At 57.1% G+C, this 27,564-nt stretch overlaps 1 protein-coding gene and 1 pseudogene across 8 annotated transcripts; one reads left to right on the top strand and one right to left on the bottom strand.

Annotated features, from left to right (window-relative positions):
- KLHL26 (kelch like family member 26) lies at positions 1-27,113 on the top strand. 8 transcript variants are annotated; one of them, XM_061421503.1, is made up of 5 exons: positions 221-367; positions 19,240-19,363; positions 21,711-21,893; positions 24,325-25,902; positions 26,925-27,113. In XM_061421503.1, the coding sequence occupies exons 3-5, from the start codon at positions 21,712-21,714 to the stop codon at positions 26,974-26,976; spliced, it is 1,812 nt and encodes a 603-aa protein (XP_061277487.1). In that variant the 5' UTR covers positions 221-367; positions 19,240-19,363; position 21,711; the 3' UTR covers positions 26,977-27,113. The 8 variants fall into 8 exon arrangements, with proteins under 8 accessions (XP_061277488.1, XP_061277487.1, XP_061277485.1 ...); XM_061421504.1 differs by lacking the exon at positions 19,240-19,363 and having other exon boundaries at positions 1-367; positions 21,485-21,893; positions 24,427-25,902; XM_061421501.1 differs by lacking the exon at positions 19,240-19,363 and having other exon boundaries at positions 21,485-21,893.
- Positions 2,862-2,961, bottom strand: LOC133252196 (U6 spliceosomal RNA; annotated as a pseudogene).
- Positions 27,114-27,564: the final 451 nt, after the last annotated feature.

The following is a 27,564-nucleotide window of genomic DNA, read 5'->3' as shown; positions in this document are numbered from 1 at the left end:
TCCCTCCTCAGACCCATGCCTGCACCTCTTCCCAGACTCCGCCCCTTTCCCCAGGCCCCGCCCCTCCTGTCCCAGAGCAGTACCGGCTCCTGCCTTTGCCCCCCCCGCCCATTCTCAGACCCCGCCCCCTCCCGGGCCAGGACCCGCTCCCTTCTCAGACCCGGCCCCGCCCCTCGCCTAGGGCCCCGCCCTTCCGCAGAGCAGGCCCCGCCCCACCCCCCGCGATTTGGTCTCCCGAGCCGGCGCGCGCGGTTCCCGTCACTAGCACGCGCGGTGGCGGCGGCGGGAAGATGGCGGAGTCCGGCGGCAGCGGTGGCGCTGGTGGCGGCGGCTTTGGCGCCGGTCCGGGCCCCGAGCGCCCGAGCAGGTGAGACCCAGCCCGCAGGGTGGACCTGCACCTGCCCCAGGGCAAGAGTGGCCTATGAGGAGTCCTGGGGGTCCTGAGAGGTGCGGGATGGCTTGGACCAGCTCGAGGATCTTTACGGGGGCTGCGGGCTTTAGGTGGCCATGGAGTACTGGGGGGACTGAGGGCTATTCATGGGGCATTTGATGGCGGCTTGGGGGCCCCCGGACCTCCAGGCATCTGCATGTGTCCTTAGGGGCCAGAGAGGGCTTTGAGGGACATGGAGATCTGAAGGGAATCCCAGGGGTTCCTGAATGTGATATGGCCATGAGTAACTGAGGATGCCAAGAGGTCTGGGAGGCAGGGAGGTCCCGAGTAGGGGCCATAGGCAATCTTGCAGTTGTTGAGGCTGTCCTGGGGACTGTGAAGAGGGGACTGGGGGAGCTTGGAGGGCTGAGGCCCAGGGCTTCCTGGAGGGTGCTGAAGGACCCTGAGGTTTCTAAGAACCTGAGGTCCTGAGGTCCTGAGAACGTGCTGAGGGGATTTGGGGTGGGTGAGGACTGTAGAAGGTTGGGAGTAGGAGGTGCAAGTGAACCTGAGGGCCTGAAAGAGACCCAAGGGATCTGGGAGAATCTGAAAGTGGAAGCTGGTGGTCCCAGTGAGTTCTGATGGGCAGGGAGGGGTCTGGGGGTTCTGGAGATCCTAAGGGGCTGAAGTGGGTCTTGGGAAGCCTGAGAATGGTTTAAAAAGCCTGAAGGTTTTTTAAAAAAATATATGAGGAGTGTCCATCTTGGGGCTCTTCCCTCTAATCCTCTTGGGGTGTAAATTCCCACTCCCTAGGGCAAAAAACTTGAAGCAAGGTCTTGCCCTCAGATCATGGTGGAAGAATTCACCCCTTTTGGTCTGAGAGAGGCCCCCTTTATCTTTGGCCGAGTCCTAAGAATGGTTGTTTGAACCCCAGAATTGGCGTAGTAATTGAAGGTATTTATATGCATTGTTCTGGGTTCTCAGAGGGAAAGAACACCTGTGTTACGATGCAAGACCTTCCTCTGTCTTTCCATTGCCCAAGGCCAGCATGGTCTAGATCTCTTCATCCAGGCCCACCAGGACAGCCTACTACCATTGGCTGGCCGAGCAAGTAATTTGGCCTTTTTCTCGCTTGTGAGCTTATGGGAGCAAATAATTTCAGCCAACGTGATAAATGATACAGTGGTTAATACTGGTGTGTTACAGAGTCAGTCCTCGTTGTGGGGACCTGGGTGCTTGAGTTGGGCTTTAGAGGCCTGTAGTGGGGAGCAGGGAGAAATCAGTAGATTTGGGAAGACATTCTGGGGGGTAGAGTGGATAGGACTTGGTGACCAGCAGGAGGTGGCATGTAATGGACAGATAAGAGGTAACATGAACCCTAGTCCCTGCTTTGGGCCCTGAGTAAAGATAACCTGGGGCAAAACCAAGGTATAATTAGTAACATGCTGTACAGTTCACTCATTTTACCTGAACAGCTCATTGAGTTTTAATAATTTATAGAGTTATGTATCCATGAACACAATCCAAGTTTTCAGAAGGTGTCCATCACCACAATGAATTCCTTCAAGCCCCTTGCAGTCAATCCTCCCAGCTGTGGCCCCAGGTACACTCTGATCTGCTGTCACTCCCTGTAGTTTTGTCTTTTTAGAAATTTTATATGAATGGAATCATGTAATATGTAGCTTCTTGTGTCTGGCTTCTGTCCCCTAACAGAACATTTTTGAAGTTTCATATGTGTCACAAGTATCAGAAGTTCATTCTTTTTCACTGCTGCCTAGTATTCCATTGTACTGATGGACATGGTTTGTTTGTCCATTTACTGGCTGATGGACATTTGAGTGGTTTCCATTTTGACAATTGCAAATAAAGTTGTGGTGAACATCTGGGTATGCGTCTTTGTGTGGACATACACATTCTTTTTTTAAAAAAATTTTCTTAAAAACATTTATTTTTATTTGTTTGACTACAGTGGGCCTTAGTTGCAGCATGCGGGATGTTTTAGTTGTGACGTGGGATGTAGTTCCCTGACCAGGGATGGAACCCAGCCTCCTTGCCTTGAGAGGGTAGAGTCTTAGCCTGTGGGCCACCAGGAAAGTCCCTGTGTGGACATACACTTTCATCCTCTAGGAGTGGAATGTCTGGGTCCTATGGTAGGTGCAGGGTTAAGTATTTTTTCTTTTTCTTCAAGGTAAAATGGGTCTTTTATTTATTTGTACTTAAACTTATAAACCAACCAGTCAGACTAGGACTATTATTATCATGATGTGCCAAAATACAGAACATCTTTCCACAAATACTAGAGTGATGAACAAATAGGAGTGGTAATAAAACAGAGCAAAATGGCAGAGGAATCCATGAACCACTCTGTGGTGCAGCTCTTCACCTTAACAACTGAGGTCCTTGACAAGCAGGGCCTTTGTATCCCAGAAAAATGTAAAAAATAGTTCATCACATCTTTGTACTTTTGTTTCCTTTTTTTGAGATTAGATTAAAAAGTACAGAATGCTTCACAAATTTGAGTGTCATCCTTGTTCAGGAGCCATGTGAATTTCAATATTGTTCCAGTTTTAGTACATGTGTTACCAAAGCAGCTCTTGTAGGTTTAAGGAACTGCCAAGTTGTTTTCCAGAGTGGCTGCACCCTGACTGTACTCCTCCCAGCGATGTGCAAGAGTTCCAGTTGCTCCCAATACCTGACATAGCCAGTCTTTAATTTTAGCCATTCTAAGTGTACGTTGGTATCTTATTTTGGTTTTATTTGCATATCCTTATTAACTCATGATGTGGGATACCTTTTCTTGGTCTCAGTGGCCACGCAGGTCTTTGATAAAGTGTCTTTTCCAGTCTTTTGTTCATTGTTTCCTTGGCTTGTCTTCTTGACTTGGACTTCTTTTCGTGTTCTGGATACAAGTCCTTTATCAGATGTACTATTTGCAACTATTGTCTCCCAGCCTGTAGCTTGCCTTTTTGTTTTTTTAATGGTATCTCTTATCGGGCAAAAGTTTTATCATCTTGAGGAGGTCTCCTTTATCTAGTTCTGCATTATGGATCTTGTTTCTAGTTTCATATCTAAGAAATTTTTTCTAAACAGAGGCATTTTCTTTTTTTTTTTTAATGTTTACTTGTTTGGCTGTGCTGGGTCATAGTTGCAGCACGTGGAATCATTGGTCCTTCATTATGGCACACAGGCTCTTTTAGTCAAACTGGGCCCCCTGCATGGGGAGTGCAGTGGCATAGCCATTGGACCACCAGGGAAGTCCTGGAGGCATTTTCTTTTTAAAAATATTTATTTATTTAATTTTGGATGTTAAAGAACCTTCAGGCTTAGTTGCTCTGGGGCATGGGGGATCTTAGTTGCCCAACCAGGGATTGAACCCACACCCCCTGCATTGGAAGGTGCAGTCTTAGCCACTGGACCACCAGGTGAGTCCCCTGGAGTCATTTTATTAAAAGATATCTCCCTCATCTCTCAGATGTTCATTTGCCTCCTACCATCCATCCCAATGAAAAATCTGTTGTCTGGAGCAGCTGACGCGGGGAGGGCCTTATCCCTTAGATGCTCGTGCGGGAAAAGAGCAAGAATCCTTCACATGGTGAGATGGAGATCAGAATTGGAGAGAGATTGTACACAAGATTCTCCCAAGGATCCTTCTGAGATGTAGAGGCCCTTGTAGGGTTGGTCATTTATTCATTCCTTCATTTATTCCAAACCAACCATACCAGTACATGACCTGCCTGTACCTCATACCTCTTCATCCTTCCATTCTAAGATCATGGCCCCTTAGAGGCACCTGCCTGACTCCCCTGAGCTCAGCTAACCCTGGGAACACTTTTTCTGGTCACTTTGTTGTGTTGGCTTTTTGGGGTAAAATTTATGTAACATAAAACTCACCAATTTAAAGTGTACCATTCAGTGGTATCCAGCATATTCACAGTGTTGTGCAACCATCACCTCTGTCTAGTTCCAGAACACCTCCATCAGCCGAAAAGGACATCTTTTTCCCATTAGCAGTGGGTTGCAGTTCATTCACAAGGTCGTATGTATAAGTACTTCATTTCTTTTTATGGCTGTGTACCATTCCATTGTGTGGACATATTGTGTTTATCCACTTACTAGGTGGAAGGACGTTTAGGTTGGTTCCACCTTTTGGCTGGTTTGGATAATGCTGCTGTGCACATGCATGTACAGGTTTTTGCCTGAACACCTGTGTTCACTTCTTTGGGGGTCTGTACCAGAAGTGGAATTGCTGGGTCCTGCGGCTGCTGTGTGTCCTGGAACGTGCACTCACCACCCAACACTACTTGGTGTGCTTGTTAGTGGAAATGCCTTGAGGGTGGAGAACATGTCTGTCTTGTCCACTCTTGGTCTTGTATGCCTGGAGCAGGGGCAGCCCAGAGGAAGGAAGTGTTCAAAAAATATGGTTGGGAGGGAGGGATGGGGCGGGACGAATGGATGAATGAGTGGAGTGTGGAAAAGCTCTCTAGGGCTTGCAGTCTGGCTGGTTGAAGTCCCTACTAGGTGGTCATGTCTGTCCCTTGTCTTCTTGGGGAGACTTGTGAGGCTGCCAAGGACTAGGGGGAGGCTGGCCCTGTCTGTGAGGGTGGTTGGTTTCCCAGCCTTCCAGGTGGTGCCTGCATCTGCCTTGTTGTCCCGTGAAGGGTTTTGTCACTTGGCCAGGGGTGGGGGCGGTTCCTGTGTTTCCCTTAGCCCTTCCAACAGTCCCACAACTCGGAGAACTGTCCTTAGGAGTGATGGCGTTCCCCCCTCCACCCAGCAACACCCCCAGCATTACGTAACTTGTTTGTTCCGAGTTCACTTTTCTGCAACCAGTGGGGAGGAAAAAGAAAGAGAAAAGCTTATTCTCTTTCCTTCCTATCTCGAGGGATCAACAAAAAAACCCGTTGCCTAGTAGAGATGGTCGTTAATGACCAAGCCGAACCTCCAGGATGGACACAGCGTGGCCGCCTTAGCTGGGGGCTTGCTGAGGGGATCCTAGCTTAGCCTTGGATCCTAGCTCCAAGGCTCCGTCACACCAAAGATCCTTGTTCTGCGGCAGCCCCCCTCCCAGCTCCACCTCAGGCCTGTGACGGGAGTCTAGACTCCTAGAGAGAGAGGACGTTTGTGGGGTGTTGTGAGAAGGAGGGGGAACTCTCCTGGGAGTTGCACCACCACAACTAAAATTCCATTGCTGTGAGGAACCCGGCTGGCTTATTCAGGAGGAGCCTTCTCGCCACAGAGGCTCTTCAGATGCTGGGCCTTTGGCGTTCCTCTTTCCTCAGCCCGTCTTTCCTACAGGTGTCTGGATGGGGCCCGGTCTCCCTGACTCACGCGGCTTCTGGGGGACAAGGCAGAAGCATCTGTAGAGGGCCACGCCAGCCACAGCTGTTTCCCTGGGAAGCCATACCTGGGGTACCGCGAGAGTGGGTTTGGCACGGTTCAGTTGCGGCATCTGCTCTTGGCTTGGTGGCTTTTGCTTGTTTAAACGTCCTTCACCAGCCCTCTCTGGGTGCTCCCTAGATCTTCTCCACATATCCCCAAGGCTCTGGGAGAGCCAGCCCCCCCAACCCCTGTGTGAAAGACTGGAGATCATTTGGCCTTCTGAGAAGGTTCTTGTTCCTTTGGCCTCGTCATCTTTTCAGCTGAGAGGGAGAGGCAGGAGTCTGACCCTCCAGGGACAGGGGCTCCTAGGAGTTCTGGGAATGTGGCAGCGTCAGGCACCTCGTGAGACCCGCTTGCTCGTTGCCTGCCTTGGGCATGTCTGCAACCCTCTGGGTGTTAGAGCCTTCATTTGGGAAGTGTTCAAGGGCACCCGGCATATTGCACGTGTGTGTGTGAGTGTGCAGGTGGCAGAGTTGTCCTGCAGTCCTCGTGCCGTTAGCATTCTGTGCACAGCCCACGTGGCCACAAAGGGACCCTGGGGTGTTTGCTGGTTTTGTTACTGAGCCGGGGTGGCAGGTTGGGAAGAGAAAGCTGGTCTCTTAGTCTAGGCTGCCACACAGAATGTCATAGACTGGGTGGCTTTTAAGCAGCGGAGATTTATTTCTCAAAGTTCTGGAGCCTGAGAAGTCCAAGATCAAGGTGCCGACAGATTTGGTGTCTGGAGAGGCCACTTCCTGGTTCATAGACACAGTTTCCTTGCTGTGCTCTACGCCGTTCTCTGGGGTCACTTTATAAGGGCACTAATCCCATTCATGAGGGCCTCGTACTCATGACCTAATTAATCATCCCCCAAAGGCCCTGCCTTCTGATACCATCACATTAGACCATCACATAGGTCTCAACATATGAATTTTCAGTCTTTGGTAGTTGGCTTGAGCAGTTTGAAGGACACTCATATGTTTACTTGGTGGCCACGTAGCAGGGTCAGTGGGAGAACGAAACGCGTCAAGTCTGAGCTGCTTCTGCAGCAGCACGAGTGCAGATGGCACCACGTGAGCCTACCGCTGGAAACAGAGTGGAGCCTGAGCTGGTGGGCCTTGGCAGAGTACAAGGGTGGGGGCAGTTGAGTCTGGGGCGAGGGAGGGAACGCGGAGCTGGAGGCGCGCAGGGCCGCCTCTGAGAGTGAGGCGCCCTTTCCTCACCTTCTGGCCGGCAGGGTCCCTTGAGCTCATGATGTGAAATAGCTCTGAACGCTGCACACTTCGCCCCGAATTGTGCAGCCCGATTATCTCACAGCTGGACCGCTTCCAGCCGGTAGCTGCAACCCCCAGGGGACAGCCTTCTTGTCGGCCATTCTTATGGGGTAGGAAGGTTTTATTAGCCTCCGCTATCATTGTGCCGTCTCTAGGGAGCGAGCTCAGTATCCTTAACTTTCCTTAACTGGTTATTTTTTTATTACTGATCCTCATGGGAGAGCTCAGTGAGGCCAGATCGGAGGTTTGTGCCTGTCTCCCCGCCCACTTTAAGGAGGGGCTTCTCTGCACTCCCGCCCTGTGGTCTTTGGGCATGTTTCAGGCTCGGGGTTGAAGGCCCTGGAGAAGGGAGCAGGGAGGGCGGCTTCTCAGCACGCCCAGTTCCTTTCTCTTGCGGACAGCACTCAGCACTCATCTGGCGCCTGTTTGTTCTGCCGGCAGTCGTCACCTGCCTCCTGTGTCCCCACCGCTTTGTGTGGTGTTGGACATACGGGCCCCTGGACAGAGGGTGTGGGCCCATGTGGGTTGCTCACACCCCAGCATGTGGAACTCTTGGGCCATCATTTCCCCACGGTTGCCATAAATGATCCCGAGGCCGAGTTGGAGATTCCTGTCTTCTCCAGAAGGTTCTGGGAACCCCCTTACAAATGAGGTGGACCAGAGGCTCAAGGTTAGGGCCATCAGCTTGGGGGAAGGGAGGCTCCGGAGGTGGACTGTTTTCTGGGTACAGGCAAGTGGCACGTGTAGATTCTAAAGGTGGAGGAGCCTGGCTTGTTAGGGTTCCTGAGGGCAGAGAGGAACTGGAGAGGGTGAGAGGGAGGAGGGGGAGACAGAGGCACGGGCGTAGGGTTAGGGTGAGGGGGTGCCTGGGTCAGATTCATGTTTCGGAAGGATCCTTCTGGCGAGAGATGAGCCAAGGCGGGAGGCCGTGGAGATGGTGAGTTGTGAATGGGTTTGGGGAGGATTCAAGGTGGAAAGTCTTGTGTGACATGCTGACCCACGGTGACAGCCAGGCGGGGCATCACCAGTTCTCAGGCTTCTGCCATGGACCAAGGAGTGAGTGCTGAGGGGTACCCCTCAGGCAGGAGGAGGCCCCACTTGGCTTGAGAGTCTCTGCTGTCTGAGAGCAACCGGAGGAGGCAGGGAGCAGAGACAGACATCTGGCCTGGATGGCTCAAGGTCCCCCCCCCTCTCCTGGAAAGTCCTCACACCTCTCCTTGCTCAAGGGCTTCTGCTCTCCCACCAACCAGGACCTGGTCCTTCCCAGTTTGGTTCCCGCCTCCACTCTGACCTCCTCCTTAAGAGCACTCACCAGGCATGCACTGATTTGCTCTTTCTTCCTTTAATCTATTGACACACGGTGATGTTTCCACCTTTGAGCCACATCTAGTTCCGGCCCTTTCTTCCACCTTCTCCTCATCCTGCCCTGAGCCCCCACTGACTTGCCCTCCTGCTTCCTGTCCCCCGACTCCCGCTGGTGGCACCCTCCCAAGGCGGGCATCAGACTGGGCTGCTCCCTTGCCTGACACCTGCCAGGGGCTTCCTAACTCTCAGAACAATGTCAGAACAAAGTCCGCTTCTCCACGTGAGCCCCTTGGCCCCTGCCACTGCTCCCCAGACTTCCAGAGCTTGCGTCTCCAACCGCACACTGGCACCCCTCCTGGCCTTTGACCTCGCCCTCCCTTGGCTGGAGTGACCTGTCCCAGGGCTTTGCACAGCTCCAGGGTTGCCTCCTCGGGGCCTGGCCACTCTGCCCACTGTGACCCCGCTGCCTGCCCCTTTTTTCTCTGGCCCTTGCTTGTGGTCCATTCTGTGTCCCCTGGAATGTGCGCTCCCTGAGGGCAGGGCTTCATGGTGGAGGCCCTGATACAGCCTAGCAGGTATTCTCCCCACAGTCTGCGATGGACTTGCCAGAGGACCTGGCCTGACTGGAGGCTCCTGGAACAGCCCTCCACTCCGGCTGAGCCAGGATCACTCTGCTTCTCCTGATTTGAGTTAATGGCAGGAATGTTGTTGTTCAGTCGCTCAGTCGTGTCCGACTCTTTGCGACCCCATGGACTGCAGCGGGCCGGGCTTCCCTGTCCTCCACTATCCCCCGGAGTTCGCTCAGACTCATGTCTGTTGGGTCGGTGGCGCCATGGTTCAGGCAGAGAAACAGAAAGTCACGGGCGTGCGGTCAGGGAATCCGCCTCCATTAGAGAGCAGCCAGTGGGCAGTACCCTTGTGCATGTGCTTCATGGGGTTCACGGCCAGAGTCACAGTGCTGCGCTGAAGACGAGAAAACGTCCCGCCGCTCTCCGTGTCCAGCTGCCTGCAGGGGGAAGTGGGGGGCTGGGGCCCTCCTCCTCCTCCTCCTGTGGTAGCCGCTCCACAGCTGTGCAGACGGCTCTTAACACTTGTTAACCCCGAGTCTCCAGTCCCTTCCTCCTCCCCCGCCCCTCCCCGTCTCCCTCCAGAGAGCGCTGCTCAGGACTCTCACAGCTCATCCCCCCATGGCCAGGAGAGCGTTTCCCTAACATTCCTCTGCGGAGTGGGTTTTGGGGCGCATCCAGGGTGATTTCAGACCCCTCGCCGAGCAGCCCAGCCGTTGAGCTCTTCCCGTGGACCACCTCGCCACACACTGAAAATATTGTGATTCGGGAGGAAGTAACCGGCACCTGGGGGGAATCACAGACCTTTCCTGTGAGGGAAGCAGCTTCCGGAATTGAACACACTCGGCCTGGAGGAAATCTTGAGGGGTGGACCTCTGGGCTTTTAAAGGCCTCAAGGGGGGGTCACCCGAGGATCGAGCGCCGAAGACGTTTTCTGACGCCACAACTGCAAAATTCCACAGGGGTCAAAGACAGACGGGATCCGAGCGGGGCTGGGCTGGGCTGGGCTGGATATCCGGAGAGCTTGCCTCTCAAAGGGATGTTAGAATTTGAAACAGTCTGCTGGAGGAAGCGGGAGCAGGCAGACATGGTCACCCAGAATCTTCCATGGCTGGAGCTAAGAGTGGGGCATCTGGGGGGGTGGTGACAAAGTGCCCACGAAGCAGCAGGCATCTAGGGGGCCCACTGTAGACCCTGAGGCAGACTCCACTTAAAAAACTTCCAGGACTGTCATCGAAAGCCATAACTGTGTGCTTGCCGTGGTGGAGTCTGGTCCCGGAGGGCTTCTTGTGGTCTTTTTTCTCCCCGCTGCTGTCATGCGAGGGGTAATGGCAGCCCCTGTGCCCGTAAGGTGGGGAGGCTGGGAACAAGTGTTTATGCTCCACGTGAGTCACTTGCAGAAGCTCTGAGTGGTGTTTTCCCTGCTGAGGTTGATGGCATCGGGCGGCCCTGCAGCTCCGGCCTTAGGCATGCTTTCCGCAGTTTAGCGTTTAGAGTTGCTGAACTTTCACAGAAGGGGCACGGGGAGCTTGCTGACCTTGGCTGTGTCCTTCCAGGCAGGCGGGGCTTGGGCTGTCTGTTTGGTCACCGCTCACTGGCCCGCAGAGCCGCGAGGCATTCTCGCCTCCACTCCCAGGGCAGGAAAGCTGTGTGAATGGCAGGGAGAGATGGTAGCTGGAAAAGTGTTGACTCCACAGTGGTTTTTCCAGAGGCTCGTCTGGAGTTCAAGCCCCGGATTTGAAACTTCTGACATCAAAGGCCCCCGTTTGTTCCAGGAGCCAAAACCTCAGCTCACTGCCTTCAGTTAAAAAATAAAAGCTCATCGTTCATGTAAAAAATAAGTTCAGGGAGAATTCCAGTTTTAGGTACATTACATATAGGCCTCAGATGATTCCCCTGCAATCTGTGTCTCCCGTCCCTCAGCTCTCTGACTTCCTTCCTGGTTGGGCAAGGTGACTTTGCTTCCCACCATCCTGGCAACCCTAGGGGGAAGACAGCCTTCCATCCTGGTGGCTGCAGCGAAAGTCCCAGGGAAGGCTCTGATTGGGTCAGATGGGTCACACCCCTTCTCCTGGGACCAGGCTGGGTCCTGGGAGGCTCTGGTTGGCCAGGGTGGGTTGTGAGTCTCCCTTTTCAGCTCAGTGGTGGGTCTGCTTATCCTTACCGCTGGGGCTGAGAGTGAAGGAGGAAATCAGGGGTTCCTTATTAGAGGAAGGAAGGGATATTGCACTCCCCCACCCCAAATGAAGATATTCATGATTGGCCCCTTTTCTTGCCTAAGTCTATGCTGCTATTAGAAGATCCTTGCTGAGCCACACCTGTATCTTTGTCTGCTTGTATATGACCTAGCATCACTGGGCATGAGCATGTGCCATTTGGCAGAACTGTCCCTTTCAGAGCCTCACACCTTCCCTGCCAGGGGAGGCAGCTGGGCTGGGTCCTGAGATGTTGGAATTTTCAGTGCTGGAATCTCACGGGATTTCCCAGCAGGGTTCTGGGGCCAGGCAGTCTTGTGCCTACTTGCCTGATGTGTAGAGGGAAGAGGTTGTGCTCATTCATGTGGCCACATCTCCAAGCCCAGGGCAGCAGGGATAATGTGGGGGGATGGGGACTTACTGGGATCAGCCTCTTGTCAGTGGGTGGGAACAAAACAAGTGAAGCTTCAGCCCGAGATCTGCTTATTAGCCACCCTTTCCGCCCCTGGCATGGGGGCCCTGGCTGAGCTTTGAGGGGTCGTGGAGGCTGTAGGGAGCCCTGCCCAGGCCGTGAGGGCAAGGAAAGCCTTGGGGGAGACCTTCTCCTTCGAGAAGGCTTGGAAGGGTGGATGCTGGAGGAGCGTGGCAGAGCTGGTGGGCTGGAGAGTGCAGCATGGGGAGGAAGGGTGAAGGGGACGGAAGGAGCTGGCTGTTTGCTCAGGGCATAGCATGAGCAAAGTGTGCAGGTACGACATCCCAGAGAAAAGCCTGCTGAGGGCTTCCTGGTTGAGCCCAGTCAAGGATAACATACCCGTTCCCAGGAGTTGGACCAGGGGGTTGAGTGGAGGGGATAGCAGCAGGTATATGGGACAGGCAGAGATGGGAGTCAGGCCCCAGCCACTGCTGCCACCTAGCAGCCGTCTACCTGCCCCCTTACCCATTCATCATCTATCCGTCCGTCCATCTCTCCATCTAGCCAGCCTTCCACCCACCCACCCTTCCATCCACTCATCCATCCAGCCATCTATCCATCTGCTCGTTCGTCTAATTAATTTACCACGTCCCTCATTATCTATCATCCATCTACCCATCTATCCATCCATCCATGCACTCAGCCATCCGGCCATCTAATCAACAGGCATGACCGAGCTCTGAACACATGCTGGGCACGGTGCCAGGTGCTGGAACACAGCAGGAGACAGAGCCCACCTTGCCCTGCCTGTTGAGACTCCTGACTCAGACTGGAGGAGACAGATAGACTGGAAACGGATGGTTTACTGGATGGTATGATGGGCAGGCAAGACAAAAAGAGCTGGGTTGGGGGGTCAGAGTGGTGTGCAGGCTTGGGTGGGGCTTTGCTACTGGTGACCTGGCAGAGTGGGGTTCCCCCCTCATAACAGCTGGGGAGTTAACAGGCTCGTCCACCCCCTTGCCCGGGCTGCCACCCAGGAGCTGTGTCCTGCCCTCCTTGGTGTCTGGCTCCACATGCACCTCCTGGCTCGGCCTTCCTGGTGAGTGGTCCCTGCTCTCCAAGCCTCAGTTTCCCATCTGCATCATGGAGATGATCAGGGGGCCATCCACCTGGGGCTGCAGAGAGGCTGACACTGACCTCTTATGTGCCGTGTGGCCTTGGGTGGGTGCTTGAACCTCTCTGTGCCTCAATGTCCCTATCTATAAGATGGGGCAGTCGTGGTGGACCCCTCTCCAGGCTGCCCACCAAGAGATGAGCTGGGACCCGGGTCGGCACTTCTCCAGCCTGCATAGAGTGGGTGCTTGCTTGCCAGGAGGGGGAGGGGGGTACCTTGTAGGTAGAGTGCTTGCTGCTGGTGAGGGAAGGGGGTGGTCTATGTGTCGCCTTGAGAAGTTGCTGAAGTTGGGCCGGTCTGGGATTGAGGAACTGCTGCCCACAGGGTCCTTTGGTCCATCAGCAGTGGCCAGACCCCACGCGTCCTGGGCTCCCTGTGGCACCACTGAGAGGCTGGGCTGAGGCCAGAGGGCCTGAGCAGGAGGCACAGCGGGACTTGGGGGGCCCTGCACGCACTGTGGCCCTGAGGAGCAAAGCGTGGGGAGCCGCAGGGAGTCACCTTGAACGTCGGCGTCGCCTGCTGCTGGTGGGAGAGTGGGCCGTGTCTGCGGGGCTCTCGGCCACACCCCAGTGAGTGCCGGGGGAGTGCAGGGACCCACGAGTGTGTCCCTGCCACAGAAGGGCAGGAGGACGGTGCTGGCAGCACGTTCCCCTCAGCCTGGAACAGAGCCAGCACCGAGTGAGGCCGTCTGGCACCAGGCTCTGCATGGGATCTCGCCAGGGTCTCTCAAGGCTGGTGACTTGTGGGGCCGCACAGACCCCCACCTCTGCTCCAAGCCCCTGGAAATTTGCTTCTTTTTACTTGCCTGGGTCTTTGGGAGGAGTCATGATGGTTCTTTTGCGGTGGACGTGGGTTCTAGAACCCATCTGCCTGCCCAGCCACGGGCTCAACCCCCAGCCTTCCTGGCTGTCACGTGAGGGCCCTCAAGGGTCACCAGTCCCAGGTGCCCGCAGGTTGCCTGGTTCCCTCCTGCCCGCACGCCCCAGCAGCGCCTCTCTTCTGTCACCTCAGCATTGTCCCGCAGGCATGGGCAGGGAGGAGCCATGGACAGACGTGGCGGGGGTGGCCCTGCACGCTGATGCCCTGAAGGCCAGGTGGGCAGGTGTGGCCTGGCACTGCTTTGCGGGGCTCAGGGTGAGCATCTCTGGGGGTGCCGTGCTCCCAAGCTGAGCTCACAGGGGCCCCAGTTGTGCCCATGGCCTGGCTCTTGGAGGAGGCAGAACAGGTGGGAAGCCGTGATGAGTCTCTGCCCCTGCCTGGCCCGCCTGGCCTCCCGCAGGGTGCACAGATCCGCCTTGGCACTGGGCATCCTGATTGGAATTACAGCAGAAGATGTAGGAAATAACGAGCATGATGACCAGCAGGGAGAAATAAACAACATAACTGCTAATGCTGTGGAGAGCGCCCAGGCTCAGGGGCACATGGGGTCTTGGGCCCTGGCCAGATTTTCTTTCTCTCTGGATCTCTGTCCCCGCACCGTCTCTCTCAGCGGTTTGGCATCCCGGCCTGCTGGGACACTGCTTTCAGGACCTTCATCTGCTCCTGGGTTCTCCACTTGTCCACCCAGCAGCCCTGCTCCTTGGTCCGCTGCCCAAAGAGGCTGGGGCTCCAGCTCTGCCAGAGGACCGCAGGCTGCCCCTTACTGCTGGCCTGCGGCTGCCTGGGGGTGAGGCGGGCGGAGCTGGCCTGGGGCGAGTGGTCCCAGGAGGGAAGGAACTGACGTTAGCATGGGGGCCGCAGGCCAGCCCGCGCGTCTGAGGGCTGCTGCCAGGTGCCAAAACACGGTGACTCCATCCTTCGGGCTGGGGGCGCAGGACCCAGAGCTGTGAAATATTGTGGTAACCACAGCAACAGCAGCTTGCGAGTGTCTGCCTTTGGGGGCCATGTGGGACCCTGGCTCAGACGCACCTTTTATCCGTGGCGCTGCGACCCCAGGGGTCAGCACAGTAGCCTTGGCCGAGTCAGCAGTTGCAGAGGAGCAGGAAGTGGGAGCAGCCTGCAAATGTGGGGGTGGGGGGCACTCTGGGCCTCAATTTCACCATCTTGAAGAGGACACTTGCCACACTGCCCTCCTGGGCTGTGCCCATGTGCTCTGTCAACGAGCCTGCTGTGTGAGGAGTCAAGCGGGCAGGAGGAGCGAGCCAGAGAAGCTTCCAGTATGGCTGGACAGGAGGCCAGGGGTGGTGGTGTGAGAGCCAGGCCAGAGAAGTGGCAAGCGGGTAGCCGATGCTTCTCCGTCCACAGCCCAGCCCCGTCCCCAACCCCCATCCCCGTCTCTGGTCTCTGTCCCCCATCTCTGGGTCTCTCTTTCTCTCTGGGTCTCTGTTCCCCCATTTCTGGGGCTCTCTCTTTCTCTCTGGTTGCTTTCTCTCTCCCTGGTCTCTGTCTTCTTCTCTGGGTCTCTTTCTGGTCTCTGGGTCTCTCTCTCTCTCTCTCTCTGGCCTCTGTCTCTCTCTGTGTGTTTCTGACTCCCTCTCGGGGTCTCTGGCCCCCTGTGTCCCCCCCCAAGTGCAGCGTCTTCCTGCTGCTGTACCCAGGATCCTGGGGCGGAGTGGCCTGGAACTCCCTGGTACTGCGTCGGCCGGGGCGCGAGCCAACCAGCTGTGCTGCGCTGCTGCGCTCCATCGAGCCACATGGACAATAAAACCAAAATTGGCTTTGAAAGTGGAAGTGCTCTCCGTTTTGAGGGGAAGTGAGGGAATTTGCATGTCGGAACAGTATGTTAAAGGGGCAATACCGTCAGACTCTGTTCTGGCCTGAGTTTTGGGCTCCATGTGGGGGTGGGAAAGGATTTTACAAAACCCCAAAGAAATGTTTCCATGAAATTCTTTCTTGTTCTTGCCTCTTCTTTCTCTCTCTCTCTTTTTTTTTTTGGACATTCCAATGAAAAGAACTTTCCGGGGCTTCAGATCTCTCCTGTGAGCTTGGGAAACCGATCGTGGAGACCAGGGCCAGCAGGCGGGTGAGGGCAGGAGGTGGGGAGCACCCACCGTGCTGAGTGCTGCTCCTCACAGCTCTCAGTGCCCCCGGGGGGCCGTCACTGTTCACGTGGCCCCGCACCTCACACGGCCGCCCCTCACTAGGCCATTCTGCCTTGGACTTGGGTCCCCTCAAAGCAGGTTCTGAGGCAATGGCTCTAGCCCATGGTGTATTTTGGGGTGTCGACCTCATGAACAACTAAGGAGGAAGGAAGGAGCCCATGCAGGGGGTGCTAGCCAGGATCTGGTGACGGTGCGGGCGGTGGGCTTGGCCGGCTGGGGAGGCCCTGGGATCCTGCCATGGGTGTCCTGGGGGGGCTTCCCCCACGCAGTCCCACCAGCCGTCAGCCCTGGGCAGGGACACCCTTAGGGAGGCAGCCGCCGTGTCCCGTGTCATGCCTGGGCCTGCACATGCCCGAGGGCGCCCGATGACAGTGCCAGGGGGACATGGTGTGCGGGCTGGGGTCGGGACAGCAGGGGGCATGCCCTCCGTGGCCAGATCCAGGCTGAGGGTGCAGCCGGGGTGGCCTGCAGAGACGCCCTGACCCGGCTGCTGACGCACTGGCTCCGATGACTCAGCACGGGTGACCGTGGCTCGGGTGGCTGTCTGGAGGCTCGGACCAGCTCAAGGCCTGCCGCCGCCGCCTTCCTGGGGGCCGTGGCCCCGCCTCGCCGCCGCCCCCTGTCTGGGCCGGCCTGAGTAACGGGCCTTCCCTTAGTCATCGGGCCCAGGCTCCGGCCCTCCCTCCTCCTGCTGCCCACCTCCGCCCAGCCACGCCTGCCTGTCTGTCCAGGCCGGCTGCCTCTCTCCCTCCCCGAGCTCCCCAGAGGCTGCGAGGTGTGTGTGGGGGTAGATGTCAGGGCTTCAGAGACAGTTGTCCCATTTCTGAGATGGGAGGAGGAAAACGGCCTCCTGAGGTGCTGGGCGCCTTGCTGGCGGCACACGGAGGCGGGCCTGGGGAGGGCGAGGCATGCGCAGAGAGGGGCTGCTTCCTGCCCACGTGGCGCAGCGTAGGCTCCACACCCTGTAAGGGGCAGTGCTCTGGGCTTGGTAGGGGTGTTCTGGGCTGAGGTGCCCTAAACCCCACATTGTTGTTGTTGCTTAGTTCCTCAGTTGTGGCCGACTCTTTGCGACCCTATGGACTGTAGCCCGCCAGGCTTCCCTGTCCATGGGGTTTCCCAGGCAAGAATACTGGAGGGGGTTGCCATTTCCTTCTCCAGGAGATCTTCCTGACCCAGGGATCAAACCTACATCTTCTGTATTGGCAGGCGGATTCTTTACCTCTGAACCACCAGGGAAGCCCTATAGGAGCTTTTTAATGCTCAGAGTATGCACGGCCTCCATGCTCAGCTGGAGGGCAGCCCTTTGTACTCTCTTAAAGGGTATTTAGTTTGTTTCCCATCTCCAGCCCCCAGTGAATATCCTCAACGCATCTCTCAACTTGCGCAAGTAAGTGTATCTCAGAAAAATCCCGGAAGCAGACTTGCTAGGTTGAGAAGATGAGCCATTAGAATTTTGCTAGGTCTCTCAAACTACCTTCCTGGGTGTTGACCCATTTCAAACTCCATCTGGAAATAGACAGGAGTGTCTGCTGACAGATGGCCTGCCTGATGACTCTGTCCACCTGAGGGGCGAAGCCAGTCCTTTGGCAAGCACACTTTTCTTATCATAAGTGAAGCTGGCTCTGAGGTCCTTCCAACGAGATGTGCTTCCTTTCCCATGAACCGTCAGCCCACAACCTTTGCACATCTTTCTGTGACATTGCTGGCTTTGTATTGATTTCTTGGTGCTCTTTATATATTAAGGACCACAGTAAATATATACTCAGGGACCAAGCAGCCCCAGGGTGAAGTTACCTCAGGTGTGAGATTTTTCTTCTGGTGAAAACACGCATGGGTGTACCAGTTCCCAGGGCTCAGTGGACACAGGAAATCCTCCCACCTTGCCTCACACTTTCAGAGGAACTTCGAAGAAAAAACTAAGGCCGGCTAAAAGCAAAATGGCAAAGGCTGGGTAGTGGGAGTGTAAAAATGTGTGAGGCGAGGTGTCCGTGGAGAGGCCAGCCAGGCTCAGTTGGCACCTGCCATGAGCCAGTGCTCTGTGGGTGGTTCCAAGCTTCAAGTTCCCAAGCACTTGGCCCCATTCAAAGGCCGGCGGGCAGCTTGTAGGGGTGGTGGCAGGGTGCAGCCCCCCACTGGGCCTGGCCAGCCCAAAGTGAAGCTGGGGAAAATAGGGAGTCTGCCATCCCTCGTTTCCTGGGAGGTGATGGGGGCCCGGGAGCCTCTTGGCAGCCCTCTGCCCCATTTGAGAGCTGAGAAAAATCAAGACTCAGAGGACTGAGGAATGTGCCTGAGTCGCGTGGCTGGCAGGTAGCAGGGCGGCCTCGGAGTCCTGCCCTCTGCGCCTCACTCCAGGTGCCGGGGCCTGGAGTGGCAGATGCTGGGTGCAGCCCAGCAGGCTTTTAGAGTGGGTCTGGCTGAGATGAGCTCCCGGGCTCTGGGTCCTGGCCCCGCGCTCCAGACACTGCCCAGGGCCAGGCTCCGGTTGGATGACTAGGAGGCCCTGGCAGTGCGTGTGGCGTGCTGGTGCCACCTGCACGTCACCTTTCACCCCGCAGCCCCGCTGTGCACACTGAGTGGCGTCTGTGCAGAGTGGCTCTGCCGTCCCCGGGGTCACCCAGACCAGCAGAGTGTGCGTCGACATCTTAACACCGTCCCTGGTTTGAGGTGGGCCTCTTCTCCACTGCCGGGCCCCAGGAGGGAGGTTCCCACCAGCCGTCTCTGATCCTAGGCCGCTGTGCTGTGCAGGGAAGATGGGGGCGCCTGGCCCCAGGCAGGAGGAGGCCCGTTGCGGGCTGGAAGGTGACCCCACACAGGGATGGCCCTGATGGAAGCCAGGCTATAGGGCCAACACCCAGGATGCTACCAACCCCTCTGCTCCCAGGGAGAGGCTGGGTGCCCCTGTCTAACCTCAGGGGTGGCAGAGCTGGGAGGAGAAGAAGCTGAGGACATCTCCACTTTCTGGCCTCTGCCCCTCTCTTTTCCCAGCTCCTGTTCCCTCCCACGGGACACTGACATGCCTGTTCTGGATAATTTGACCATGTTGGGCCCCCGTTTCCCTGACTGTGTGCCTGGCAAGGGCCGGCTGCTCTGTCTCATTCATACTGTGTCCTCCCAGCCTTGGGAGGGGGCCATGGGGCTGACAGAAAGCCCTGAGGATCTCGGGATGGACCCGAGCACCTCAAGGATACTTGGAGGCTCCTGTGGGACAGTGTTGGCTTTGGCGATCCAGAGCCCATTATGGAGTGTTGGCGAGAGGACACAGTGAGACCCTGTCCCTGGAGATGTCCTGGCCAGGGGATGGGTGCAGCTTGAAGTCCTCTGAATCCCGAGGATCCGTAATCTTCAGAATGGGGGTCACTCGCGGGTCTTGGGAAACCAAAAGAACAGAGACTTGGGTCCTAGCAGTGGCCCGTCCAGGAAGGATAGCCTGGATGCAGCAGCACTGGGGAGAGGCGGGGGGGCATCTGAGGTGGGCGTCCACTCCATTCAGCCAGGCTAGAGACTCATGGTCCTCCTGGGCCCCTTTCCTTCCCTCCTTCCACAGTCTGCACACCCAGCCTCCAGCTCCGGTTCCTGGTGCCACTGGCCCCCTGGCCTCTCCGGCGCAGATGCTCTGAGTCGCACGCGTTCCTGCCTCCGGGGACAGGACGGCTTTCCACTCAGTGCAGGTGGTGTCCCCCGACACATCCCCACACCTTTGGAGTCCTGAGCACCTTGCAGGTCTGTGGGCAGCGCTCAGGGCCCTGCAGCCCCTCTGCCCATTGACTTAGTTCACCTCCTTTCTTGAGGCTTCTAGAAGGGCCACTGAGGTGGGCAGCCTGTGTGAGTCGGGGACCTCCTGTCGGCAGCAACTGAATGCCGTGTGCTTGACCCCTGGTTGGGGAGCTGGTGGGCAGTGGGAGCCAAGAAGCCTTCTTTCTCCTCCTGCATTCTTGGAAAGACCAGTGCCCACATTCCTGGCCCTCATTTGTGGGCAGGCGTCTGTCCCAGGAATGGGAAAGCACGTTCCAGAGAGCTGGAGGCCATGGGGAGTGAGCAGAGGACTGGGGACGCTGGCCTTTGCCTGGGTGGGGGGGTGCTGGGAGAGTCCTGGGAAGGTTATTGACTCCATGGAGGCTGAGGGGCATGTGCCTTTCTTTCTTTTTTATAAGTTTGGAGTTTTTAAAAATATGTATGTATTTATTTGACTGCGCCGGGTCTTAGTTGCGGCGTGCAGGATCTCCGATCTTCCTTGCAGCACGTGACAGGTGAACTTTCTTTTAGTTGTGGCATGCAGGCCTACTTCCCTGACCAGGGATCAACGTGGGCCCCCTGCATTGGGAGCTCAAAGTCTTAGCCAGGGAAGTCCAGGCCTTGTCTGTTTCTGTTGCATTTGGAGATGAAGTGATACATTAGGGCCTCCTAAACTCTTATTTATTTTTTTTTACTTTACTGTTGTTTAGTTGTTAAATTGTGTCTGACTCTTTTGAGACTCCATAGACTGCAGCCCTCCAGGCTCCTCTGTCCGTGGGATTTCCCAGGCAAGAATACTGGAGTGGGTTGCCATTTCCTTCTCTATAAACTCTTCATTTATTGATGCATTTCTGCAAAAGTTTTCCAAGATGAAATAGCAAAGGGGACAGTGGCTAGGAGGTAGGGGATGAAGGGGAATGAGTAGGAACAATAGGGACTGAGCCACAGAGGACCTCGTGTACTGTGAGGCCCTGAAGGTCATGGCTCATTTCACACAGGCCCTGAGAAGGCTCCAAGGACCTTGAGTTTTGTTTTGTTTTTTGGGGTGAAGTTCACGTAACATAAAAGTCCCCATTTTCAAGTGTATAATTCAGTGGCATTTAGTGCTTTGACAGTGTTGTGCAACCATCATGTCTTTCTGGTTCCAGAACATTTTCATCACCCCAAAGGGAACCCTGGATGGGCAGTCACTCCCCACCCTCCACCCCCAGCCCCTGGCAACCACTGATCTGCTTTCTGTCTGTGGATTTCTGGACAATTCATATAAATGGAATCATGCAACATGTGACCTTTTGTGTCTGGCTTCTTTCACTTAGCCCGAGGTCTTCAAGTTTCTTCCCTATGGTAGCCTGAATCAGCTCCATTCTTTGTCATGACTGAGTAATATTCCATCACATGCATACACATTTCATTTATCCATTCATCCACTGGTGGGCATTTGGGTTGTGGCCACCCCTCTCCTTTTCAAAACTTTATTTTTATTGTAAGACAGCCTTTGCCTTGTGCATCCTCATTTTGATGGGATGTGCCAGAATGTGTCTTCCTTCTCCCATCCCCCTAGCAAGCTGCCCCCACAGGTAAATCCATCTTCTTGAAGGGAGTTATACTTGGTTTTATTGCTTCTTTATATTGGCCCCAGGGTGACAGGAAGATCCCATGCAACCTGCTGTTTCCTCGGGTTCAGTCCTCCTGTGTCCTCCACAGCCCTGGGGCCATGAGGTTGGGACACCCCAGTTGGTCCAGTAATCAGAACTCCACGCTCCCACTGGAGGGGGCCCGAGTTTGATCCCTGGTCTGAGCAGGCAAATGGCTACAGGAAGCAGAGTAGTGGTGACTGGGGGCTGGGGAAGGGGGCTGGGGGGTGACTGGCAATGGGTATGGGTCTGCTTTCACCTTGCTGATAGCCGTGATGGTTGCATAACTTTGTGAGTGGAGTTTATGCCACTGAATTGTACACTGCAAAATGATGACTGTTATATGAATCTCACCTCAATTAGAAAGAAAAGGATATGTGGGAGCCTCTGTGGGTCTTGCATGAAACCTCGCCTATTTCATAGGTGACAGTTGGAGTCTGTACATGTGCCTCCGCTGCCAAGGCCAGCCAGCGGGCAGGTGGCAGTCACCACTGGGACCCAGGTCCGGCTTCCGCTTCTCGGGGATGGGTTCTGGCAACTTCACCTCCACCCAGGGGCAGCTTCCTGCCAAGCCTGCTCAGGGCCCCTGGGTGGAGAGCAGATGGCTCCACGGCCGCTCAGCTGCCTGCCCACCTCTGCTCCCTCACAGCATGGCTGACAAGAATGGGGCCCTCAAGTGCACCTTCTCGGCCCCCGGCCACAGCACCAGCCTCCTGCAGGGCCTCGCCACGCTCCGCGCCCAGGGCCAGCTCCTGGACGTCGTGCTCACCGTCAACCGAGAGACCTTCCATGCGCACAAGGTGGTCCTGGCTGCCTGCAGCGACTACTTCAGGTGTGCAGGGCCCCGGGGTGGAGTGGGGGCACCGCCCGTCCCAGAGGGACCATCCCAGGGCTGTGCCTCCAGCTGCATCCAGCCCAGGATGGCTTTGAGGGAAAGAGGCTGAGGTTCGCCCATCTCTGGATTTAGAGAGAAGCCAGATGTCCAGTAAGCCCACAGGTTTTACCAGGTTTGCTGCTTGTTCAACCCTGGGGGACACGGAGCAGACAAGCCGGGCATGCCTGGGGGCAGAGGTGGGAGCCCGCTTAGCAGCTTGTGCCCTGCGAAGGCGGCAGGGCGCCATTGGGTTTTCATCCTGTCTGATGCCTGCTTGTGCCTAACGCTGTTCTGGGCCTTGGAAATTTGGTGGTGATCAAAGGCACGAGTTCTGCCCTTGCAAGCCTGTGTGCAGGCCGGGGGATGGATGGTAGACCTAGTCGGCAGCCCCTGTGGGTACCAGGCTCTGTCCAAGACGCCGTGTTATGAGTGAGGCCTTGCTGGGTGTCCGGGTCTCTCTGCCCAAAGACTCTTTCCTGAAGAGCTCAGCTGGGCAGGGGAGTGAGGGTCCCACCCAACCATTCTCACCCGTGGGAAGCTATCACAGCTCAGGGACAGTCTCCCTCATTCCCTCAGTGACCAACTGGTCAGCTTCCTCCTGCCGCCTGAGAGAGCTGGGGTGCCACTTGGGGGTGGTTCTTCAGCCCCACTTTGCCGGCCGTCTCTCAGAGTCCCAGCCCAGGTGCCCACCCTGGGTCTCATGGTCCTTGCAACTGGGGTGCCTTGCCTGGTGCGCCCCCTGGCTGCCCGCCCCATGGTCTCACAGAGGCCGTTCTGGGGAGCTGGAGCAGCCAAGCCATCTGGGGCGCCGCTTCTATTTTTATTCTGGATTTGGGGACGGGCGGGCCGGCCGAGCCAGAAATGCCCTTTAAAGGCTCCTCTGCGCTGGCACTGCAGTCCGAGAGGCCTTAAAAGGCAACGCTCCCTCCCATCGCCGTGATCACTTCTGCCTTCGATGGGCTGATGGGACTCGTGGGGACAAGAAGAAGCGGGGTCTGGGGGCTGGTGGAGTGCTGCTGCCAAGGGTTGGGTGGTGATTAGTCGGTGGCCCCCAGCTGCCCCCAGCTCGGCTGTCTCTGCTCCTGGCCTGAGCTGGGCCCACCCAGCGGGGGACTAGGGGATGCGCATCTGCCAGGCGGTGTCTGAAGTTCTCCCCTCAGGCGGCTGTCATGAATGTGTGCTGATGGGAGTTACAACTCTGATGAGGTGCCAGCTGGTCCCATGAAAGGACCCTGCCACTCTCCATCTTCTAGAACTTGCCAGGAGCCTTGAGCAGGCACTGGGGTTCTCACCCCTCTTCCTGGTAGGGGACCCTCTGGAGCCTTGTGGGGCTGGGACCCAGGGCCCGTGTGTCTCACCAGCACTCACGTGAACACCGCTTCTCGGGACAGAAGCGCGTGGCTGACAGAGCCGGGGTCACTTGCTGCTGGGGTGGGGCTCACAATGGACTGGTGTTCCTTTAGGCCATTCTCAGGGGGCTTCCCTGATCACCTAGGCCTCTGGAGATGGCACGGACTCTAGCATAGCTTCCTGACGGGCCCTCTGACCTGGGGACCCTCACCCTCTCCAACCCCTGTGACAGTGACCCAAGACCCAGGCTGGGGAAGGTGGAGCCTCCTGCCCTGGTGGGCCAGGCTGTCCGTGAACCACGGTGCATACTGCCTTGGGAGACCTTGCTTTGTCGCCGGAACTTGCCGTGGGGGAGCTCTCCCAGGGCTGGGTGTTAAGGTGGGCCAGGGGAACCTGTCCTCAGTCAGTTCAGTTGCTCAGTCGTGTCTGACTCTTTGTGACCCCATGGACTGCAGCACCCCAGGCCTCCCTGTCCATCACCAACTCCCGGAGCTTATTCAAACTGACGTCCATTGAGTTGGGGATGCCATCCAACCATCTCATCCTCTGTTGTCCCCTTCTCCTCCTGCCTTCAATCTTTCCCAGCATCAGGGTCTTTTCCAATGAGTCAGTTCTTTGCATCAGGTGGCCAAAGTATTGGAGTTTCAGCTTCAGCATCAGTCCTTCCGATGAAAGTCCTGTCCTCAGAGTCAAAGCCAAACCCAAGATTTGGTCTCCTCTTGGGGAACTGCACCCACCCCGCAGCACACAACCCATGGTCTTTACCCTCTGAGTCCGTGGGCCCTAGCACTGCTAACCTCTGGGTTAGGCTGGCAGGGCCCCTTGTGGGGAGCTGCCGTTTGTAGGAAGATACGTGACTAGGGGGTAGATTAAAAATCTTTCTTTTCCTTTCTGTGTGTCTTTGATGAACATCCAGCCTGCTTTCCCCCAACTGGTCATGCTCTGCTTGCAGTGTCCGGGGTGTAGGGGGCCAGGCCTTCCTGGGCAGCACACAGCCCCTGGCTGGCCTGAGGCCCCACGCTGTGTTTCCGACCTTCAGGGCCATGTTCACGGGTGGCATGCGGGAGGCGAGCCAGGACGTCATTGAGCTGAAGGGCGTGTCGGCCCGCGGCCTGAGGCACATCATCGACTTCGCCTACAGCGCTGAGGTGACCCTGGACCTGGACTGCGTGCAGGACGTGCTGGGCGCCGCCGTGTTCCTGCAGATGCTGCCCGTGGTGGAGCTGTGCGAGGAGTTCCTCAAGGCCGCCATGAGCGTCGAGACCTGCCTGCACATCGGCCACATGGCCACCACCTTCAGCCTGGCCTCGCTCAAGGAATCGGTGGATGCCTTCACCTTCCGGCACTTCCTGCAGATAGCCGAGGAGGAGGACTTCCTGCACCTGCCGCTCGAGCGCCTGGTCTTTTTCCTGCAGAGCAACCGGCTGCAGAGCTGCGCTGAGATTGACCTGTTCCGGGCGGCCGTGCGCTGGCTGCAGCATGACCCAGCCCGGCGCCTGCGTGCCAGCCATGTGCTCTGCCACATCCGCTTCCCACTCATGCGGTCCTCGGACCTGGTGGACAGCGTGCAGACGCTGGACATCATGGTGGAGGACGTGCTGTGCCGCCAATACCTGCTGGAGGCTTTCAGCTACCAAGTGCTGCCCTTCCGGCAGCACGAGATGCAGTCGTCACGCACCGCCGTGCGCTCAGACGTGCCCTCGCTGGTGGCCTTCGGGGGCACCCCGTACACCGACAGTGACCGTTCCGTCAGCAGCAAGGTGTACCAGCTGCCCGAGCCGGGCGCCCGCCACTTCCGTGAGCTGACGGAGATGGAGGTGGGCTGCAGCCACACGTGCGTGGCGGTGCTGGACAACTTCGTGTATGTGGCCGGGGGCCAGCACCTGCAGTACCGCAGTGGCGAGGGCGCCGTGGACGCCTGCTACCGCTACGACCCCCACCTCAACCGCTGGCTGCGCCTGCAAGCCATGCAGGAGAGCCGGATCCAGTTCCAGCTGAACGTGCTGTGCGGCATGGTGTACGCCACGGGCGGGCGCAACCGGGCCGGCAGCCTGGCCTCAGTGGAACGGTACTGCCCGCGGCGCAACGAGTGGGGCTACGCCTGCTCGCTCAAGCGCCGCACGTGGGGCCACGCGGGCGCCTCGGTGGGGGGCCGCCTGTACATCTCGGGTGGCTACGGCATCTCGGTGGAGGACAAGAAGGCCCTGCACTGCTATGACCCCGAGGCCGACCAGTGGGAGTTCAAGGCGCCCATGAGCGAGCCCCGAGTGCTCCACGCCATGGTGGGCGCCGGCGGCCGCATCTACGCTCTCGGCGGCCGCATGGACCACGTGGACCGCTGCTTCGACGTGCTGGCCGTGGAGTACTATGTGCCCGAGACAGACCAGTGGACCAGCGTCACCCCCATGCGGGCCGGCCAGTCTGAGGCTGGCTGCTGCCTGCTGGACAGGAAGATCTACATTGTCGGGGGCTACAACTGGCGTCTCAACAACGTGACTGGCCTTGTGCAGGTGTACAACACCGAGACGGACGAGTGGGAGCGCGACCTGCACTTTCCCGAGTCCTTTGCCGGCATTGCCTGTGCCCCCGTGCTGCTGCCCCGGGCCGGGCCCCGCAGGTAGCTCCCCGGACCCCGGTTACCGGCTTGGCTGTCTGCTGTTTCTGCCAGGGGCTCGGTGGGCGCGGGTCCCCGCAGAGAACTGGGCCACCCTACCCCTGGGCCGGCCTCCTGGGGCCTGCCGTGTGGGTCCGGCACCCTCTGCGCCCCTGCTTCCTTCCTGAAGCAGATTCTGGCTCCACGCCCTCGGGGGGAGCCTGCCAGCAGCGTGGCTGATGTGCTGTGGCCGCCAGCTCACACCCAACGCGGTTTTCTTGCCCACCTCGTATTCCCCCTGGTGGGTGGGAGTTGGGGTCTCCCCTCTCTCCCCTCCCTCTGCCTGGAGGTCTGAGACGTTCAGATGTGAACTCATTTGATCCTCCAATTCCCCCCCACCCTCTCTGAGTTGCATGTGTCTTTTTTAAAAAAAACACACCCCAGATCTCTGTGACACACAGGAGCAGGAGCGGTGGCTGGGAGGTGCCTGACTGGGGCACCACCTGACTGGGGCCAGAAGGGCATGTTTCTGCCTCCCCAGTGAGCCCGAGCTGCTGAGTGGGAGGGGCCCAGTGCTCATCTCCATTCCTGACCTGGGTCCTGGCACCTTCAGGGTGTGTGATCGTCTGCTTTCAGGAGGGAAAACCACAGCCACCTCCCAGAGGTGGTCCTTAGGGGCCTTAGGCCTTCCACTTGGCTCTGAGTGACGTGCAGGGCTGTAACAAGAATGGGGGTGAGGCTCCTCGTCCCCGACCCTGTCCCATGAATGAGCGGGGACGCTGGCCTCGGAATCTCACAGCGCATCCGCATTCTGCAGGCCCGTCCCGTGATTTTAGTTCTGCCCCTTTCTAGCCCTCTGCTCCCCCACCCCCGCCCTGTGTGCAGGTTGACGTGCCACCAGGCCTGTGCCCACTTGGTGCAGGGAGTCAGGCAGGCTGTGAGGCTGCTCCCTGCGAGGGATTTGTGGCATCTGTGGCCACGTTTGTTTTGGAGTCTAAACCTCAAAACCTTTTTTTTCGTTTGGTTCTCTTTTGCTTTTTCTTAAGAGGCCAGCACTGCTGTCTTATAAACGAGATTTGTACCCTCGGGGCAACTTAAAGTGTCTCTTCTGCTGCTAATGGACGATTGATGTCGTGTCTCTGTGACCCTCGCACCATGTGAAGAATTAACCTCAGACCTTAGCAGACGTCATCGCCTATTTTCCTTATATTAATAAAAATGTTATGGTAAAAAGATGGAGTGGGCCCAGTGTTGAGCTTGTGGGGCGTGATGGCTCACAGGTTCCTCGTGGCCTTGCGTGTCTGGGGCTTCTCTCCCCACTCCCCGTTTTCCAGCCTTGCAGAGGAGCAGGACCAGCCTTCGGCTCAGAGCCGGGGGGCAGTGGGCTTCCCAGGTGGGGCAGTGGCAAAGAACTCGCCTGCCCGTGCAGGAGATGCAGGAGACGTAGGTTTGATCCCTCTCGGGAAGATCCCTGGAGGAGGAAATGGCAGCCTGCTCCAGGATTCTTGCCTGGAGAATCCCATGGACAGAGGCTGCCTGGAGGGCTGTAGTCCATGGGGTCGCAGAGTCGCACACAACTGAGCAGATGTGGGCGTGCCGCCAGGACTCCCACTTCCAGTGGGGAAGACAGAGGGCAAACCCGGCCCAGGAGGGGCAGCCTTGGAGAGACTCTGTCCATGTTGCTCC

This window comes from Bos javanicus, chromosome 7, assembly GCF_032452875.1.
Source record: "Bos javanicus breed banteng chromosome 7, ARS-OSU_banteng_1.0, whole genome shotgun sequence".
Taxonomy (NCBI): domain Eukaryota; kingdom Metazoa; phylum Chordata; class Mammalia; order Artiodactyla; family Bovidae; genus Bos; species Bos javanicus.
Note: the sequence above shows the minus strand (reverse complement) of the source record. Positions and strands in the feature narration are given on the sequence as shown.